The sequence below is a fragment of the Pan troglodytes genome, chromosome 8 (assembly GCF_028858775.2).
Source record: "Pan troglodytes isolate AG18354 chromosome 8, NHGRI_mPanTro3-v2.0_pri, whole genome shotgun sequence".
In the NCBI taxonomy this organism is placed as follows: Eukaryota; Metazoa; Chordata; class Mammalia; order Primates; family Hominidae; genus Pan; species Pan troglodytes.
Genome location: NC_072406.2, coordinates 134672323 through 134690776, shown reverse-complemented (window position 1 = coordinate 134690776; position 18454 = coordinate 134672323). Strand labels below are relative to the sequence as shown.

Genomic DNA, 18454 nt, shown 5'->3' with positions numbered 1-18454 from the left:
ACACAAGAACCCTTCATCAAGGATCTAAGGCACATTCCACACTCAGGGCACTTCCTAATGGCCAAAGTCACCTGGGCAGGCAGTCACGATTAACGATGACTGCAACCAGAGGTTCAGCTTCATCACAGTAGAAGGAGAGGTGATACACTATTCTCCTCGGGTTTATGAAGGCTCAAGTTTTGGGGAAGCACCTGTGACCCCAGTGGAGGTGACAGGAATAGACACCAGACTCCCTACTCTGGGCACACACAGGATGGAGCTCCACAGCTCCAGAGGGCAGGACCATGCTGTCCCCATGTTCAAGAGTTAGGTGGCACCCCCGTGGTCCTCCCTGGCTTCTGGCAAATTGCCAAGGATGGCAAGGCTTTGGCCAGACAGCTGCAGGGACAGAAACTGTCACCCACCCTTGCAGGTCTGCAGTGCATGGCTGGAGGGCCAGGAACGAGGTCGAGTAGGAGTAGGGAGCCCTCCAGGGCTTGTCCTCAGCACCTGGATGAGGATCTTTTTTTTTTTTTTTCTTTATTATTTCCTGATACTTGGAAGAGGATCCCAAGGGAGACAGGTCACCAGCCCCCTCTACCCTCCAACACCAGAAGCAGGACTGGCTCCCCAGAGACTCCAACTTCCTCCCACTCAATGCACAGGGATATGAAAAAGACAGGGACCCACCCTGACCCTCATCCTCTCATTTTCAGAAAAAAACATTTGTCCAGAAGTAGAGAGTGAGCCCTAGTGGGGGTGAGAAGATTCTGTACCTACTGTTGATGCAGGTAAGGTGGTGGTCAGCAACGTGTCTTTAATTGCAACAAAGACAAAGGCTAGAATTAAACTTGAGGGTGAAAAGCTCCAAAAGGAAACGTCTCCAGATAGGGCAAGCATCATGAAAACTACTGGATTTCTGGTTTTTGCCACTTGCTCCCCATGTGTCTGCCCAAGTCTTCAGCCCAGTAAGCTCAGGAAGGGACATAGGCCTCGCTGGAGACCAGTCCAATCCCTCCTACCTCTGAAGTGTGGGATATCCTCTTCTCAGCTACAAAGGGTTTGCCTGCCCCATCCACTGACACATGGACTAATGGACACATCTGACACCATTGCTGAGCCTCTGATTGTTACAGCTAAAATGTTAGAAGGATCAGGGAGCTGCCCAAAGGAGTATAAAGTCTCCTGGCAAGTGGAGGTACCAGAAATATCTAATATCTCTCTCCCTGCCTGAGCACGGCCTCTGCCTTTCTGCATGTAGATGGGGCCCTGCTGCATCTGGGGGTGTTTGAAGGACTTTGTGTCTGCCCATAGTAATCAGGTTGACACAAAACCAACCCTCTCCCTTGCACATCTTAGCAGTCCCTGAGTCAGCAAGTATGAAGAGGCCACTCCTGCAAAAAAAAAAATATCCAGCCTGTGATCTTCTAGCCCAGCCCACAGGCATTCATAACAAGGCTTTGCTCAGTAAGCCTCATGGGCACTGCCTGCCCCACACCTGACTGGTGCACAGGCAAGACACTGCAGTGCTCTGGAGGGAATTGCAGTCAAGCACTCACACCCCCAAAACCCAGGTCAGATATGGACAGTCACGAATCTCCACTCCCAGCCTTGTGTTTCCGGTCTGATGCCTCCTTATTAGTCCTCAGCAGAAAACCCTCCCTTCCCAGCATGAGCCCTTGGTTCTGGAATCCTCCCAGTCAGACCGTCCCTCCCTCAATGCCTATATTTGCTGCATCCACCTCACCCTCACCTAAACCTTTTAGTAGGGGAAAGGTGGAACCCTGGAGAGGCAGCATGCTATAGTTTGGATGTTTGTCCCATCTAAGACTCATGTTGGGATTGGATCCCCAAGTATAGAGGTGAGGCTTCATGTGCCATGTCTGGATCATGGAGGCCAACCCTTCATGAATAACTTAGTGTCCTCCCTGGTCAGAGGTAAGTTCTTCTCTTAGTTCCTAGAAAGAGCTGGTGGTTGAAAACTGTCTGGGCCCTCCCTCTTGCTCTTTCTTGCTTCCTCCCTCACCATGTGACCTCTGTCCAGGCCACCTCCCTATCTCCTTCTGCCATCTTGCTTCGTCCCTCGCCATGTGACCTCTGCCCAGGCCAGCTCCCCATCCCCTCTGCCAGGAGTACAAGCAGCCTGAGGTCCTCAGCAGAAGCCGAGCAGATGCCTGCACCATGCTCCTATGCAGCCTGCAAAGACCCAAGACCCAAATCAACCTCTATCTTCATGAACAACCTGGCCCCAGCTATTCCTTTCCAGCCACACTAAAAGGCAAAGACCCGGCGCTTTCGTCTTCTCCCTCTGCTTGCGCTGCCTCGGTAGGGGAACAAAGGTGTGACCCTTATTTCACTTTGGCCCATTGTCCTCTCTGACCTCCTCAAAACCTGGCAATGTGGTGAAGACTCATGCGGTTTCCTAGGAGAGAGCTAAAGAGGTATCAGAAATATAGGAAAAGTTGAAAAAGCTCTAAGTGAGGAGATTAGAACATAATAAAACCTTCCTGAGCAAAATCTACCCCAAGAGAGGAAACCAAAAGTCTTGGACACCCACCTGAGCAGATGACACCAGCGTCTTCACCATGGCCACAGTTATGGGAGAGCCAGCCATTGTGGGGGCAGCTCCACAGGTAGGACTCATTCCCTGAGCAGCGCACGTCATCCAGGACAATGGGTCCTGAGCCCTGACCAAACCGGGCATTTCCTGGGGCCGACATGGCCCAGCCACAGCCCAGCTGCCTGCAGACCACATTGGCATCATTGGTGTCCCAGTAGTCATCGCACACGGTGCCCCAGGAGCCTCGGTATAGGACCTCCACTCGGCCCTGACACCTGTCACCTCCATTCACCAGCCTCAGGGCCAAACTGGATTCAGATCCTACAGGGGAAAACAAGAACCCTTCATCCATCCCTCTCATGAGGTCCAGAATATAAGGAATGTTCCACACTCAAGGCACGTCCTAATGGCTAAAGTCACCTGGGCAGGCAGTCACCTTTGAATATGAATAAAACCAGAGATTCAGCTTCATCAAAGTCAAAGAAGCAGTTCTGCCTGGGTTTATGAAGGCTCAAGTTTGGGGAAGCACCTGTGACCCTACTGGAGTTAACAGGAATGGAAACCCCATTCCCTAACCTGGGCACACACAGGATGGAGCTACACAGCTACAGTAGGCAGGCCAGACTCTCCCCATGTTCAGGAGCTTGGTGGCAATACTATGGTCCTGTCTGGCTTCTGAAAATTTCACAAGTATGACAAGGCCTTGGCCAGACAGGTGCGGGGACAGTCACTTTCACTGACTCTTCACACCTCTGCAGCCCATGGGCTGAGGGAAAGGAATGAGGTCTTAGTAGGATTAGGGAAGCTTCCAGGGCTTTTCCTCGGCACCTGGATGAGGATGTTTCCTGACCATTTGGAACAGGATTCCACGGGAGACAAGTCACCAGCACCCTCCAGCCTCTAACATCAGACCCAGAGCTGGGTCCCCAGAGACTCTACCTTCCTCCCATGCAACCCACAGGGACATGAAAAACAGAGGGGCCCACCTTGACCCTCATCCTATCATTTTCAGAAAAAAAACATTTGTCCAGAGGTAGAGAGTGAGCCCTAGGGAGGGGCGAGAGGATTATTTACCTACTGTCGATGCAGGTAAGGTGATGGTCGGCAACGTGTCTGTAATTAAAACAGAGACAAAGGCAAGAATTAAAGTTCATGGTGAAAATCTCCAAAAGGAAAAGTCTCCAGAGCAGGCAAACATCATGAAAACTACCCCACTTCTGGTTCCTGCCACTTGCTCCCCATGTGTCTGCCCAAGTCTGCAGCTCAGCAAGCTCAGCAAGGGTCATAGGCCTTGCTGGAGACCAGTTCGATCCCTCCTGCCTCTGAAGTGTGGGATGTCATCTTCTCAGTCACAAAGGGTTAGCCTGTTCCATGCACTGACACATGCACTGACGGGTACATCTAACACCATTGCTGACACTCTACTAGCTCCAGCTAAAACATTAGGGAAACCAAGTAGCTGACCAAAGGGGTATCAAGTTTCCCAGTAAGTGGAGGCACCAGAAATATTATTATCCCTCTCCCTGCCTGAGCATGGCCTATGCCTCTTCTGGATGCAGATGTAGCCCTGCAGAATCTGGGTGTTGGAAGGAGTGAGGAAGGGAGGTGTCAGGCCTGCACTGACATTGCTTGCCCGTGGCGGCAGCCATGTTTAAGGCTTTAGCTGACATTGGCTTCCCAGGAGACTTTGGCAATCAATCTCAATTCTCAGGAAGGTCATATCAGCTCTGAATAGAAAAGGGCCAAAGCTATTTAAATATGAGGCCACTTCCTAAACCTCTAAGGGTTGGCCATTGGGACAGTATGAAACTGCTTCATGAAAGCTGAGATAAATGGAACAGAAGACAGAAGCCTCCTGAACCCTATGTCTGGTTCAGAAGCGCCATTCCAGGGTCTCAGTTACAGAGCAGGGGAAAATTGTAGGCCATGCATTATCCACTCTGAGGAGAACGAGGGCTCTGTGGAGTGCAGAAAGGGATAATTGTGCAGAAAGAGAAGGGACATCCCAAGGAAGGACTCACCTGGCCTGGGCGTCTCACCTGGCCTGGGCGTCGACCAGGAGTGGGCAGCTGTGAGAAAGAGGAGGTCAGATCAGATGCACTATACAGAAGCTGGCAAAATCGGAACAAAGGTGGAAGGAACTAAAGAGGTCACGCCTTCAGTCCACCCTAGGTCCCCATCACAGAGGGAGGGCATTGCCATGGACGTCCCCACAGAGATGCTCCTTGGAGGGTGTCTGGTCTGGGCAGATCCTGTCCACTATTGCCAACTCCAAGGTGATTAACCTCGTGTCCGCCCATAGTGATCAGGTTGACACAAAACCTACCCTCTCCCTTGCTTGTCTTAGCAGTCCCTGAGTCAGCAAATGTGAGGAGGCTACTCCAGCCAAAGTCCTGCCTGTGACGTTCCAGTCCAGCCCACAGGCGTTCATAACAATGCTTTGCCTAGCAGACCTCATGGGGACTGCACACCCCACACCAGACTGGTGCACAGGCAAGACACTGCAGTGCTCTGGAGGGAGTTGTGGTCAAGGACTCACAGCCCCCAAATCCCAGGCCAGAGAGGGACAGACACACATCTGCACTCCTAGCCTTGTGTCTCTATTAAGACATCACCTTATTGGGCCTCAGCAGAAGACCACGCTTCCTAGCAGGAGCCTGTGGTTCTGGGCTCCTCCCAGGGAGACAGTCCTTCCCCCATCCTCTATATGTGCTTCATCCATGTAACCCTTATGCAGAATCTTTCAGTAGGGGAAAGATGGAACCCCGGAGAGCCAGGGTGCTATACTTTGGAGGCTTGTCACATCCAAGTGTTATATTGCAACTGAATCCCCAAGTTTAGAGGTGAGGCCTGATGCACCAGGTCTGGGTCATGGAGACCAACCCTGCATGAATAACTTAGTGCCCTCCCTGGTCAGGGGTGAGTTCTTCTCTTAGTTCCTAGCAAGAGCTGGTGGTTGAAGAGTCTGAGCCCTCCCTCTTGCTCTCTCTTCCTTCCTCCCTCACCTTGAGACCTCTGCCCAGGCCACCTCCCCATCCCTTTCTGCTAGGAGTACAAGCAGCCCGAGGCCCTCATCAGAAGCTGAGCAGACGCCTGCACCATGCTCCTATGCAGCCTGCGAAGCCAAGACCCTAATCAGCCTCTTTCCTCATGAACAAACCAGCCCCAGCTATTCCTTTCCAGCCACACTAAAAGGCAAAGACCTGGCACTTTCCTCTTCTCCCTCTGCTTGGGCTGCCTCGGTAGGTGAACAAAGGCATGACCCTTATTTCACTTTGGCCCGTTGTCCTACCTGACCTCCTCAAAACCTGGCAATGAAGACTCATGCAGTTTCCTAGCAGAGAGCTAAGGAGATATCAGATATATAGGAAAGGTTGAAAAGGCTCTGAGTGAGGAGATCAGAACATAATGAGACCTCGCTTCCTGAGCAAAATCTACCCCAAGAGAGGGAGCCCAAGGTCTTGGAGGCCCACCTGAGCAGATGACACCAGCGTCTTCACTGTGCTGACAGTTATGGGAGAGCCAGCCATTGTGGGGGCAGCTCCACAGGTAGGACTCATAGCCTGAGCAGCGCACGTCATCCAGGACAATGGGTCCTGAGCCCTGGCCAAACCGGGCATTTCCTGGGGCTGACGTGGCCCAGCCACAGCCCAGCTGCCTGCACACCACATTGGCGTCACTGGTATCCCAGCTGTCATCACACACGGTGCCCCAGGAGCCTCGGTATAGGACCTCCACTCGGCCCTGACACCTGTCACCTCCATTCACCAGCCTCAGGGCCAAACTGGATTCAGATCCTACAGGGAAACACAAGAATCCTTCATCCATCTCCATTCTGAGGTGAAGGAAAAGGCATGAACAACACTCAGGGCAACGGGAAAAGTAGTCAAGTTTGAATACAAATGCCAAAGTCACCAGGGCACACAGTCACAATGGCAGATGGCTGCACCCAGAGGTTAAGCTTTGTCATAGTGGAAAAAGTGATGCCCTATTCTACTCAAGTCTATAAAAGCTCAAGCTATGGGTAAGCATGTATGACCCCAGAGGAGGGGACAGGAATGGACAACCCACTCCCCACTCTGGGTGAACACAGGATGGAGATACACAGCTACAAATGACAGGCCTAGACCCCCTCCATATTCAGGAGCTTATTGGCACCTGCATGGGCCTCTCTGCCTTCTGGCAAATTGCCAGTGATGGCAAGGCCTTGGCCACAGAAGTGCAGGGACCGGCACTTTCAACCGCTCTTCAGGGGTCTGGATCCCATGGCATGAGGGCCAGGAATGAGGTCCCAGCAGCATTAAGGAGCCCTCCAGTGCTCGTCCTGAGCACCTGGATGAGGATCTTTCCTGACCACTTGGAACAGGATTCCATGGGAGACAGGTCACCAGCACCCTCCATCCTCAAACATCAGACCCAGCACTGGCTCCTCAGAGATTCCACCTTCCTCCCACGCAACCCACAGAGACATGAAAACAGAGAAGCCCATGTTGAGCCTCATCCTATCAGTTTCAAACACAAAATATGTCCAGAGATAGTGAGTCCTAGGGAGGGGTGAGAGGATTATTCACCTGCTGTTGATGCACGTGAGGTCGGCCAAGTATCTGTAAATTGCAACAAAAGGAATAGACAGAATTAGACTTGAAGGGAAAAGGTGCAGAACAAAAAGTTCTCTGGGAGGAGGAATCAACGTGACAACAATTCCACTTCTTGTTCCTGCCATTTGCCTCCCATGTGTCTGCCCAGGTCTCCTCTGCTGTGAACTCATCCAGCGACAAAGGTCCTGCTGGAGACCAGACTGAGCCCTCCATTTCTCTAATCCTGGGGTATCTTTCTATCTGTTAGAGGATGCCCCCCCCCCATGCCATCCCACATCTGCTGATGCATGGACTGACTAGGACATCAGACGCCATTGCTGAGGCTCAGACACCGGCAGCCAAAATGTTAGGGGAACCAGGGGCTGTCCAGGGGACAATCAGGAATCAGGTTTCTGGCTAAGCAGTGACACCACAAACCTTTATCATCCCTCTCCCTGCCCAAGCACAAACTCTGCCTCTTCTGGATACAAATCTCGGAATCATAATCTCGGAATGTTTCCAGCAGTGATGGATGGGGGTATCGAGCCTGCCCTGACGATGCCTTCAACGGGTCAGAGGGTGACACCCTCAATTTTCAGAAACTGTATGTGAGTCCGGAATATAAAAGGACCAAAGCTCATTAAACATGGGGCCACTTCCTGAACCTGTAAGGGTTGTCCACTGGGACAGTATGAAACTGTTTCATGAAAGCTGAGAGGGGTTGAAAAGAAGACAGAGGCCTCCTGAATCCTGTGTGTGTTTCAAAAGCGCTGTGCTGGGGTCTCAGTTACACAGCCGGTGTTGGGGGTAGAAATAATATGCTCCACAGTATCCACACAGAGAAACAGGAGAGCTCTGTGGAGTAGGGAAGGGGTGATTGGGCAGAAAGAGAAGGGACACTTTGAGGAAGGACACTGGGGACCTACCTGGGCTGGGTGTTGGCCAGGACTGGGAAGCTGTGAGAAAGAGAAGAGAAGGTCAGATCAGGAACATTACACAGAAGTCGGCAAAACTGGAACGAGGAGGGAAAGAAATGAGCGAGTCTGACACTCAGTCCATCCTAGTTCCTATCACACAGGGAGGGGCAATGCCATGCACATCCCCACAGAGATGCACCGTGTATGGGGTCGAGGCAGATCCTGTCCACTATTGCCAGCTCTGAGGTGATCAAATTGTGTCTGCCCAGAGTAACCTGGTTGACCTAAACCAACCCACTCCCTTGCATGTCTTAGGCATTCTTGAGTCAGCAAGGCTGAGGAAGCCACTCCAGCCAAAATCCCTTGTGCGATCTTCAAGCCCCAATCACAGGCAATGACAAGGCCATGTCTGGCTGGCCTCATGGGGGCTGCCCTCCCCTCACCAGACCTAGAACACAGGCAATGCTCAGCAGCGTTCTGAGAAGAGCTGAGGTCAAGAACTCCAACCCCACGCAACCCAGGCCTGATAGAACCAGACACCCATTTGCACTCCTAACCCTTGAGCCTCTATTTCCAGACCTCCTCACTGGGTCTCAGCTGAGAACCCACTTTTAGACAAGCATCTTTAGTTCAGAGTTCCTCGCAGTGAGGGGATCCCTCCCCTGCCTTGCTGTCTGTCCTGCATCCATGATACCCTCACGCCGTGCTACTCAGCAGGGGAGAAATGGAGCCCTGGGGAGCCAGCACTTTTCTCTTCTGCCTCTTCCTTGCCTTGCCTCAGGAAGGGGAAAAACTCTGGGTTGTTTGAGTTTGGTCCCCTGTCCTAAGTGACCACAGGAACACTAGGCAGTGAGTACATATGGATTCTTAGCAGAGAGCTGACAAGTCTTCAGAAACATAGAAAACATAGAAGCTTTGAGTGAGGAGATCAGAATGTAATTAGGAGTTTCTTTTGGAGCAAACTCCACCCCAAGAGAGTGAGCCCAAGTTCTTGAAGGCCCACCTGAGCAGATGACACCAGCGTCTTCACTATGGCCACAGTTGTGGGTGAGCCAGCCATTGTGGGGGCAGTTCCACAGGTAGGACTCGTGTCCTGAGCAGCGCACATCATCCAGGACAATGGGTCCTGAGCCCTGGCCAAACTGGGCATTTCCTGGGGCTGACATGGCCCAGCCACAGCCCAGCTGCCTGCAGACCACATTGGCATCATTGGTGTCCCAGTAGTCATCACACACAGTGCCCCAGGAGCCCCGGTATAGGACCTCCACTCGGCCTCGACACCTGTCGCCTCCATTCACCAGCCTCAGGGCCAAACTGGATTCAGATCCTACAGGTGAACACAAGAACCCTTCATCCATCCCTATCATGAGGTCAAGAATCTAAGGTAAGTTCCACACTCAGGGTACTTCCTAATGAACTAAGTCACCTAGGCAGGCAGTCACCTTTGCATATGACCACAGACTAGGCTTCATCACAGTGAAAGTAGCACTGATGACCTACTCTGCCCAGGTCTATGGATGCTCAACTTTTGGGGAAGCACCTGTGACCCCAGTGGATGTGATGGGAATGGATGCCCCACTCCCCAGTTGGGTACACAGAGGATGGAGCTGCTCAGCTCCAGATGGCAGGCCCAGACCCCTCCCTTATTCAGGAGCATGGTGCTATCTGGGATCTGACTGGCAGAGTACCAGAGATGGGAGGGATGAGGTCCCCATAGGATTAGGGACACCCCCAGGGCTTGTTCTGAGCCCATAGATAAGGATCTTTTCTGACCACTTGGAACAGGATCCCACAGGAGACAGGTCACCAGCACCCTCCACCCTCCAATATCACATCTAATTCTGGGTTTTCAGAGACTCCAGCTTCCTCCCTACCCAACCCACAGAAACATGAAAAAGCAAGGGGCCTGCCTTGAGCCTCATCCTATCATGAGACTAATGATTCCTAATGATCTTCTGGGAGGTCCTGCTCTTGTTCCCAGTGCCGAGCTGACTCTTGAGCCAACTGTTTATCACCTGCTGCCACCCTCCCACGCTTAGCCCACTTCCCCACCTCTCTTTATGGCAATCATAAGTGAACTATGAAATCCAAAGTGTATCCAGAGGTAGAAAGTGAGCCCCGGGGAGTGTTGAGAGGATTCTTTACCTTCTGTGGGTACAGGTGGTGATATCCTGACAGGCCAACTTTCTGTAAACAGCAACAAAGAGAAAGGATACAATTGGACTTGAAGGGAAAAAGGTAAAAAAGAAGCGGTTCTCTGGACCAGGCAAGCACTGTGAAAACAATTCCACTCGAAGTTCTGGCCACTTGCTCCCCACGTGTCTGCCCAGGTCTCCTGCCCAGGGAACTCATTCAGGGACAAAGGACACCATGCAGGCCCTTCCATCTCTCTCTGAGACAGGGATGACCTATTCTCAGTTAGGAAACCTTCACCACCCCCATCCCCCACCATCCACTGACGCGTGGACTGACCGGCTCATCTGACACCACTGCCAAGACTTGACACTTGCAGCTAAAATGTTCTGGATACTAGGGGACCGCCCTGGGAGAAATCAGGTTTCCTGGTAAGTGAAGGCACCAGAAACATTTCTTAGCCTCTCTCTCCCCTCAGCATGGCCTCTGCCTCTTCTGAATGCAGACGTGGCCCTGCAGAATCTGGGGGTCTTTCAAGTAGTGAGAGATGGGGGTATCAAGCCTGTACTGACCTTGCCTTCAACAGAACATTAGAGGGTCTCACCCTCGATTCTCAGAAAGGTTGTGTCAGCCCTGAATATAAAGAGGCCAAAGCTCATTAAACAGCAGGCTTCTTTCTGAACTTCTAAGAGTTGTTCATTGGGACAGCATGGAACTGTGTGATGAAAGCTGAGATGGACTGAAGAGAAGGCAGAAGCTGAATCCCATGTGTGGTTAAGAAGCCCCATGCTAGGGTCTCAGTTACAGAGTTGGGGGTGAAATAATATGCCCCAGAGTATCTGCAGAGAAGCAGGAGGGCTCTGTGGAGTAGGGAAGGGGTAACTGAGCAGAAAGAGAAGGGGTATCCCAAGGAAGGATTCTGGGGACTCACCTGGCCTGAGTGTTGACTGAGGCTGGGCAGCTGTGAGAAAAAAATAGCAACATTAGACACCAAACACTCAGTGACTCCAAGTAGAGTTAAGGCTGAAGTGACTTGGGGTATCTACACCCTGAGCTGATGCCCATCACACGCCCACCAAGTGGGCCCTGCCAGTGCCCACCGTGAAGCCCTCGGTCCCTCAGGGACCCCACAGCCCCTGGCATTGCCTTCTCTGTGCCTGTGGCTCACTCTCCAGGGATATGAAGGTCACTTCGGTGCCTGGGACCGGCCACAACAACCTCGGTATCAACATCCAGGGAGCAGCAAACAGCCACCCTAAGCAATGAGTAGATGAAGACCCTAACTCTCCACGCTTGAGCTGCGATGAGTCTGAGGTTTGACGTGGATTCCTGGTGATACTCTAGGAGGTCCCCCTGCTCCCTATGCTGAGCTCACTCGTGAGCCCACCATTTGCGACTCACTGCCATCCTCCCACCCTTACCCCACTTCCCTGCCTCTCTTCACAGCAATCATAAGTGAACTATTTACAATTGCATCCTTCTCTCTGGGTCAGCGGCTGACAGCACTCAAGGTAATACAGTGTTCAAGGGGAGGGGAGCTTCACCAACCAGATCCCCAAAACGTGCTGTCCCTGAGAAGGAGCCTCGGGGAAAATGGGGGTATGAGTTATGCGGATGTTCCTGGAGCAGAATAAAAAGCTCATCATTTCTGATGTCAGCATGCTGGACCCTGTGTCTGAACACTGGTGCCTCAGTCACCTCCAAACCAATGTTGCGGCACTGCTCGCAGCTTGGGGATTTGTGCTGACCGTGGCATTGTACCCACAGGCCAGCTGCCCCAACTAAACTCCAGAGCCACCAGATAACCAGGAAAGACTTGGGCGGGGGCCCTGGAGTGAGAAACCTGTTACTATATTCTCTGAATACAGTCTGTCCCCAGAATGGGCCCAAGTGATTTTCTTTTTTTAATAGAGATGGGGTTTGCCATCTTGCCTAGAGCTGGTCTTGAACGCCTGAGCTCAAGCAATCTGCCTACCTCATCCTCCCAAAATGTGGGGATTAAAGGCATGAGCCACCACACCCAACCCTCCAGAGATCTGGATGCCTACCTGAGCAGATAACACCAGCATCTTCACCATGGCCACAGTTATGGGAGAGCCAGCCATTGTGGGGGCAGCTCCACAGGTAGGATTCGTGCCCTGAGCAGCGCACATCATCCAGGACAATGGGTCCTGAGCCCTGGCCAAACCGGGCATTTCCTGGAGCTGACATGGCCCAGCCACAACCCAGCTGCCTACAGACCACGTTGGCATCATTGGTGTCCCAGCTGTCATCACACACGGTGCCCCAGGAGCCTCGGTATAGGATCTCCACTCGGCCCTGACACCTGCCATCTCCATTCACCAGCCTCAGGGCCAAACCAGAATCAGATCCTAGAGGAAGGCACAGAATTTCTCTTGCACATTCCTACTGAGGCACAAGGTCTCAGGGCCTGCAGGGCATTCAGGGTCTTCCCCATAGGCAGATATCTTTGAGAGAATCTCTAATTGGGCTGGGCTCTAACAGGCCTTAAGGTTAGAGTTCTTCATGGGGAAGAGGACAGTGACTGCTTGGCCCAAACCCAAGCCTTAGAGCTTCAGCTGGAGCAGAATAAAAGGCTCCTCCTGATCTGCATCCTGGAGGGGACCTAGAGATACACATGACCCTTCTCTGAGCAGACCATGGGCTCTGCCTGATTCCCTCAGACAGGGGACACACAACACCCCACACTGAAGAGCAGCACGATAACATCAAGATGTCCCGGGAGGAGCTCTGATGTGTATCTGCAGTTCTAAGGTTGATTTGGAGCACATTTGTCACGTGATATTCCTGGCCTTATAGGCTTCCTCAGGGACAGGATTGTTAGGGTCAGCACAGAGCTGTGGAGATGGGGGAGCTGGGCTGTCACTCTGGACTGGAGACTGATCCCACTGGTCTCTGCTTCCAAAGCACACAGGCTCTTGGAGACACCATATTCTGACTGATTTCTCCCTACCTCCAGGAACATGGGCAATGAAGGAAGCTTCACTCTAGCTGACCTCTGGGATCCAGAAGGTCACTGTGTACTCACAACATTCCCTCCCATCCCATTCCCTAAAATTTTTCCTGAGTAACAGTAAAGCCCATGGATATATTTGGCATCATGACCTACAGAAAGGGATTCAAAGTTACTCATTACCTGTCACTACAGTAGACTCAGTATTTGTAGTGGCAGTCTCTGCTTTTGCCAATTGTAGAAGATGAAAAACAAACCCCACCCCACCCCCCCAAAAAAAAACAGAAAATATAAAGTTAGGTCTCCTCTGAAGACACTCATGGGCTGAAAGTAAACTAGGATCTGCTGAGGAGCCATCACTCCTGATCTGGATATTGTCTTGCTGTGTAAATTTGGGAAAGTCAAGAAACCTGTCTAGCATTGAGTTCTTTGATTCTAAAGGGCTGCTTGGGGAGGAAATATTTCTGTACCAACATACTCACTCTGATTCCGATGTGCCTACATGTAACCTATACAGAACTCCAGAAGAGGGATGCAAAAATAACTTTTCCCATTCTTAGGCCTCTAATTGATTTCTCTTCTCTCATTGCATTGGCTACTACCTCCAGTACAACATTGAACAGCAGTGGAGATGGAGGGCACACTTGCCTTGTTTTTCACATTAGCGGAAATGCTTCTAATATTCCCCTTTAAGTAAGATACTGGCTTGGAATCTCTGTTTTTGAATTGCTCCAGAGCCCTGGAATTTGTCCAGGGCACCTACAGGAGCTGACTGAGTGCTGGGGCTTGGAGAGGAAGTGATCTGAGAGTTACCCTTAACCCACTGCAGCCACAGCACTCAGCTTCTGTCTGAGCTCTCCACTGGGCTGCTACATGAGGTCTCCAGATCTAGAAGAAATGTGACTCCCAGCTGACACTAGAGTTCCTGATAAGAGCAACTCCAGGTAAGTCCTATCTGCAGTCCTGTGTGACAGGCAGATCAGCCAAATACCTCTGCCCCCTCACTCCCATCCCTGGCTGGACCAGTTATACCAAAGGGCTTGTCACACCAAGGTGTGGTCCTTAACATGTAACAGGGACCTCAGGGGAAACCACTCAAGAGGAAGGAACAGATTCTCCTCTTATAGCTGCTGCAAATAAGAAAATGTGGGAATCTTGGGAAGGGACATGGCTAAGTCAGAATAAAGCCAGTCTCACCCTCACTTCTAGTGTCTTCTGTGTCCTTCATCATAGGAAAGAGGAAGAGGTTAAGTCAGACCTCACCCCATGGGCCAGAGGGAGAAGGGAGAAGAAAGAAGATGACCTGAGGAACAGGAGGGCCCGATGCATGTACCATCAGCATTCCCAACTGCATGCCAACCCTGGGCAGCGCAGAGGCCTTGGTGAGAATGTTGTCCTTGAGCTTCTCCTAGGGCCAAGATTTCCCATGGGAAATGGGAAGTGACTTCCCTTCCCAAAGCCCAGGCTGCCAGAATCCCAGGATGTATTGACTATGTCTCCCAGATTTCTCACTGGAGATACCCAAGGGGGAAGTACATGAGCTCTGATGCCCATGAGCTAAAGGATTGTGATTTCTCTCTGTTAAGAAGAAACAAGGGTGGCATAATATAGGCTTAAAGAAAGGGCAAGGGCAAGGATGCTGTCCTAGCAATTTGGCTACATTAGCAGGTAGGCACCTGACCCTCAAGGCCCTGTAGCCAGAGATCCAGAACCCTAGGCTGGCCACGGATGAGCACAGCTGGGTGAGGAACACAGGAGTGAGCAACAAGCAAAGATAACAGAATCTCTAGAGACAGAACAAAAGGCTCCACTGAGAACTCCTTGGAGATGCATCTTCAAGTTGATTCCTCCTCAGTCTCAGACATGATCGATGCAAGATATACGTGTTCAGACCTGAGGCCTTTTGTGGAAGGGCCCCTCGTGGGAGCTAAGCACCCTACTTTCTATGCCCTCTGCACCTCATCTGAATCAGAGATTAACCTAGGGGTGCAGGGGGGTAATGAGCCTACAGGGATCCCCCATAGTAGACGTTACCTTCTGCTACAGTTGACTCCAGGGTTGACTCTGAGGGAATCAGAGAACCTGCAGGGTGGAGAAAGGAAGAGCTCATTGAGTGTAGCCCTCACTTGGGGAGGGTTGGTCCAGGGCTTGCTCAGCTCTGAAGCAAGGGCTGGAAGCACAGGTCCTAAGGGCACCATCCATTGCTAAAAGCCAACCACGTGCCAATCGCTTTGTCACTGTACTAGCCCCAGACTGGGCTAGGATGCCACATGAGCATCCTTTACTCTTATTATCCTACCCCCATCTCCTCTGCTGCCACAGCCTCTATTCAAAAAGTCACCCAGTCCATTCACAACCCCATGCTAGTCACAAGGTTGAATGTCAAAAGACATCTGGCGGTTTCTATGGCTCAAACACACCCTCAAATGACAAATATTCACCATCACTGAAATATTTCTGAGAAGGTGGTTCAACCAGAAAAAAAGGTGGTTTCGAAAGAAAACCAACCTTTCCAGAATGCAAAACTAAACCACTCACAAAGTGGCTGCATGGAGGACGATGCCCCCTTGGGGAGCCCAGTCCCACTTGGTGGTTGGATTACCAAGGACACACCCCAGGCATGGTGGCATGGGCTCAGTCCAGCCCACACTCCAAATGACAGAGTTGCTCTTGAAGTAGACAGTTTAACCAGAAACTCGTCTTTGGGGATCACGCCATGGGACAGTGTCCTTGTAGGTTTCTTTGTGAATTAAAAAAACCTCTTGGTGTCTGCACACATCCTGGCACTACGTGAACAAAGGAAATCAGCACTGGGACTTGCTGGGTTAGGTCCAGGAGAAGTTCTCTTTTCCATTGAGCATGTTAAGTATCTTTTATTTGTCACTTAATTTCCAGTAAAGAGAATGCCTGGGTTCCCTCCTCAATTTGATGTTGATATACATTTATGTCTTAAGTCCCAAGAGTTCTCCCACCCTCCTCAAATTTTAAAAAGGGAGAAACCGCCACTTAGGAAGATATATATTTGGTATCCCAGGCCAGGTCGTGATGCTGCTGAAGTGATTGCATCAGCAGGCTCTGAGGGGCTGAGACTGAAGCCTACCTCCACCACATCCAACTTCAGAAGGATATGTAGATGATCCCTTGGCCTTCATTGCCTATGAAAAGGGGTGGTACCACTCACACTCCAACATCAATTAAGACGTCACTTACAGCAAAGCAAGTAAACTACAGAGCACACACACGTGTACAAACGTGCTCGTGTGTGGTGATATGGACTCAGAGTTGCACATACACAGCACAAGGTGATATCCACACTACCTGAGCACCTGACGCCAGCACACTACTTTCTATGCCCTCTGCACCTCATCTGGATCAGAGATGAATCTAGGAGTACAGAGGGGTAATGAGCCCATAGAGCTCCCCCATAGTAGATGTTACCTTCTGCTACAGTTGACTCCAGGGTTGACTCCAAGGAAATCGGAGAACCTGCAGGGTGGAGAAAGGAAGAGCTCATTGATGGTAGCCCTTGCTTGAAGAGGGTTGGTCCATGGCTTCCTCAGGTCTGAAGCAAGGGCTGGAAACACAGGTCCTAAGGGCAACCTCCATTGCTAAAAGCCAACCATGTGCCAATCACTCTGTCACTGTACTGGTCCCACGCTGGGCCAAGGTGCCGCACAAGCATCCTTTGTTCTCCTTACCCTCCCCCAACCTCTTCTGCTGCCACAGCCTCTATTCAACAAGTCACACAGTCTATTCACAGCCCCATCCTAGTCACAAGAATGGACGTCAAATGACATCTGGCTGTTTCTATAGCTCAAACACACCCTCAAATGACAAATATTCACCATCACTGAAATATTCCTGAGAAGATGGTACAACAAGAAAGGTGGTTTCCAAAGAAAACCAACCATTTCAGAATGCAAAACTAAACCACTCAAAAAGGTGGCTGCATGGAGGACGATGCCCCCTTGGGGAGCCCAGTTCCACTTGGTGATTGGATTATCAAGGGCACAACCCAGGCATGGTAGCCTGGGTTCAGTCCAGCCCAAACACTGAATGCCAGAGTTGCTCTAGAAGTAGACAGTTTCACCAGAAACTCCTCTTTGGGGAGCACACCATGGGACGGTGTCCTTGCAGGTTTCTTCATGAATTAAAGAAATCTCTTGGTGTCCGCACACATCCTGGCACTATGTGAACAAAGGAAATCAGCACTGGGAGTTGCTGGGTTGGGTCCAGGAGAAGTTCTCTTTTCCATTGAGGATGTTAAGTATCTTATTTGTCATTTAATTCCCAGTAAAGAGAATGCCTTGGTTCGCTCCTCAATTTGATGTTGGGATACCTTTATGTCTTAAGAACCAGCAGTTCCCCCATCCTCCAAAGCCTTTAAAAAAGGAGAAACTGCCACTTAGGAAGATAAATATTTGGCACCCCAGGACAGGGGTTGTCGTGATGCTGCTCATCAGAACCAGTCCACAAGGTGATTCCATCAGCAGATTCTGAGGGGCTGAGACTGAAGCCTGCCTCCACCACGTCCAGCTTCAGAAGGACAGGAAGATAACCGCTTGACCTTCATTGTCTATGAAAAGGGGCCGTACTACTTACCCTCCAAACATCAATTCAGCCATCACTTACAGCAAAGCAAGTAAAATGCAGAGCACACACACGTGTACAAACACGTGCTCATGTGTGGTGATATTGACTCTGAGTTGCACATACACAGAGCAAGGTGATATCCACACTACCTGAGAACATGACACCAGCACCCTACCTTCTATGCCCTCTGCACCTCGTCTGAATCAGAGATGAACCTAGGGGTGCAGTGGGGTAATGAGCCCACAGGGATCCCCCATAGTAGACGTTACCTTCTGCTACAGTTGACTCCAGGGTCAACTCCGAGGGAAATGGAGAACCTGCAGGGTGGAGAAAGGAAGAGCTCATTGATGGTAGCCCTTGTTTGGGGAGGGTTGGTCCATGGCTTCGTCAGCTCTGAAGCAAGGGCTGGAAACACAAATCCTAAGGGCAACCTCCATTGCTAAAAGCCAACCATGTGCCAATCACTGTGTCACCGTACTGGCCCCAGGCTGGGCTAAGATGCTGCACAAGCATCCTTTGCTCTACCTACCCTCCCCCAACCTCTTCTGCTGCCACAGCCTCTATTCAACAAGTCACCCAGTCTATTCACAGCCCCATCCTAGTCACAAGATTGAATGTCAAAAGACATCTGGCTGTTTCTATAGCTCAAACACACCCTCAAATGACAAATATTCACCATCACTGAAATATTCCCGAGAAGGTGGTTCAACAAGAAAGATGG

The 18454-nt window shown here is 51.0% G+C and overlaps 1 protein-coding gene across 2 annotated transcripts in view; it reads right to left on the bottom strand.

Moving 5' to 3' along the window:
* Positions 1-18454, bottom strand: part of DMBT1 (deleted in malignant brain tumors 1) — a 71075-nt gene that overhangs the window by 42717 nt on the left and 9904 nt on the right. For both annotated transcript variants that reach the window (XM_024346655.3, XM_024346654.3), the window contains exons 4-16: positions 18003-18050; positions 16579-16626; positions 15175-15222; positions 12215-12538; positions 11098-11127; positions 10179-10220; positions 9037-9360; positions 8043-8072; positions 7111-7143; positions 6013-6336; positions 4561-4608; positions 3614-3652; positions 2537-2860 (exon numbers count right to left, since the gene is read on the bottom strand). In XM_024346655.3, coding sequence (XP_024202423.3) covers positions 2537-2860; positions 3614-3652; positions 4561-4608; positions 6013-6336; positions 7111-7143; positions 8043-8072; positions 9037-9360; positions 10179-10220; positions 11098-11127; positions 12215-12538; positions 15175-15222; positions 16579-16626; positions 18003-18050 — 1662 coding nt within the window. The remainder of the gene's footprint in view (positions 1-2536; positions 2861-3613; positions 3653-4560; positions 4609-6012; positions 6337-7110; positions 7144-8042; positions 8073-9036; positions 9361-10178; positions 10221-11097; positions 11128-12214; positions 12539-15174; positions 15223-16578; positions 16627-18002; positions 18051-18454) is intronic.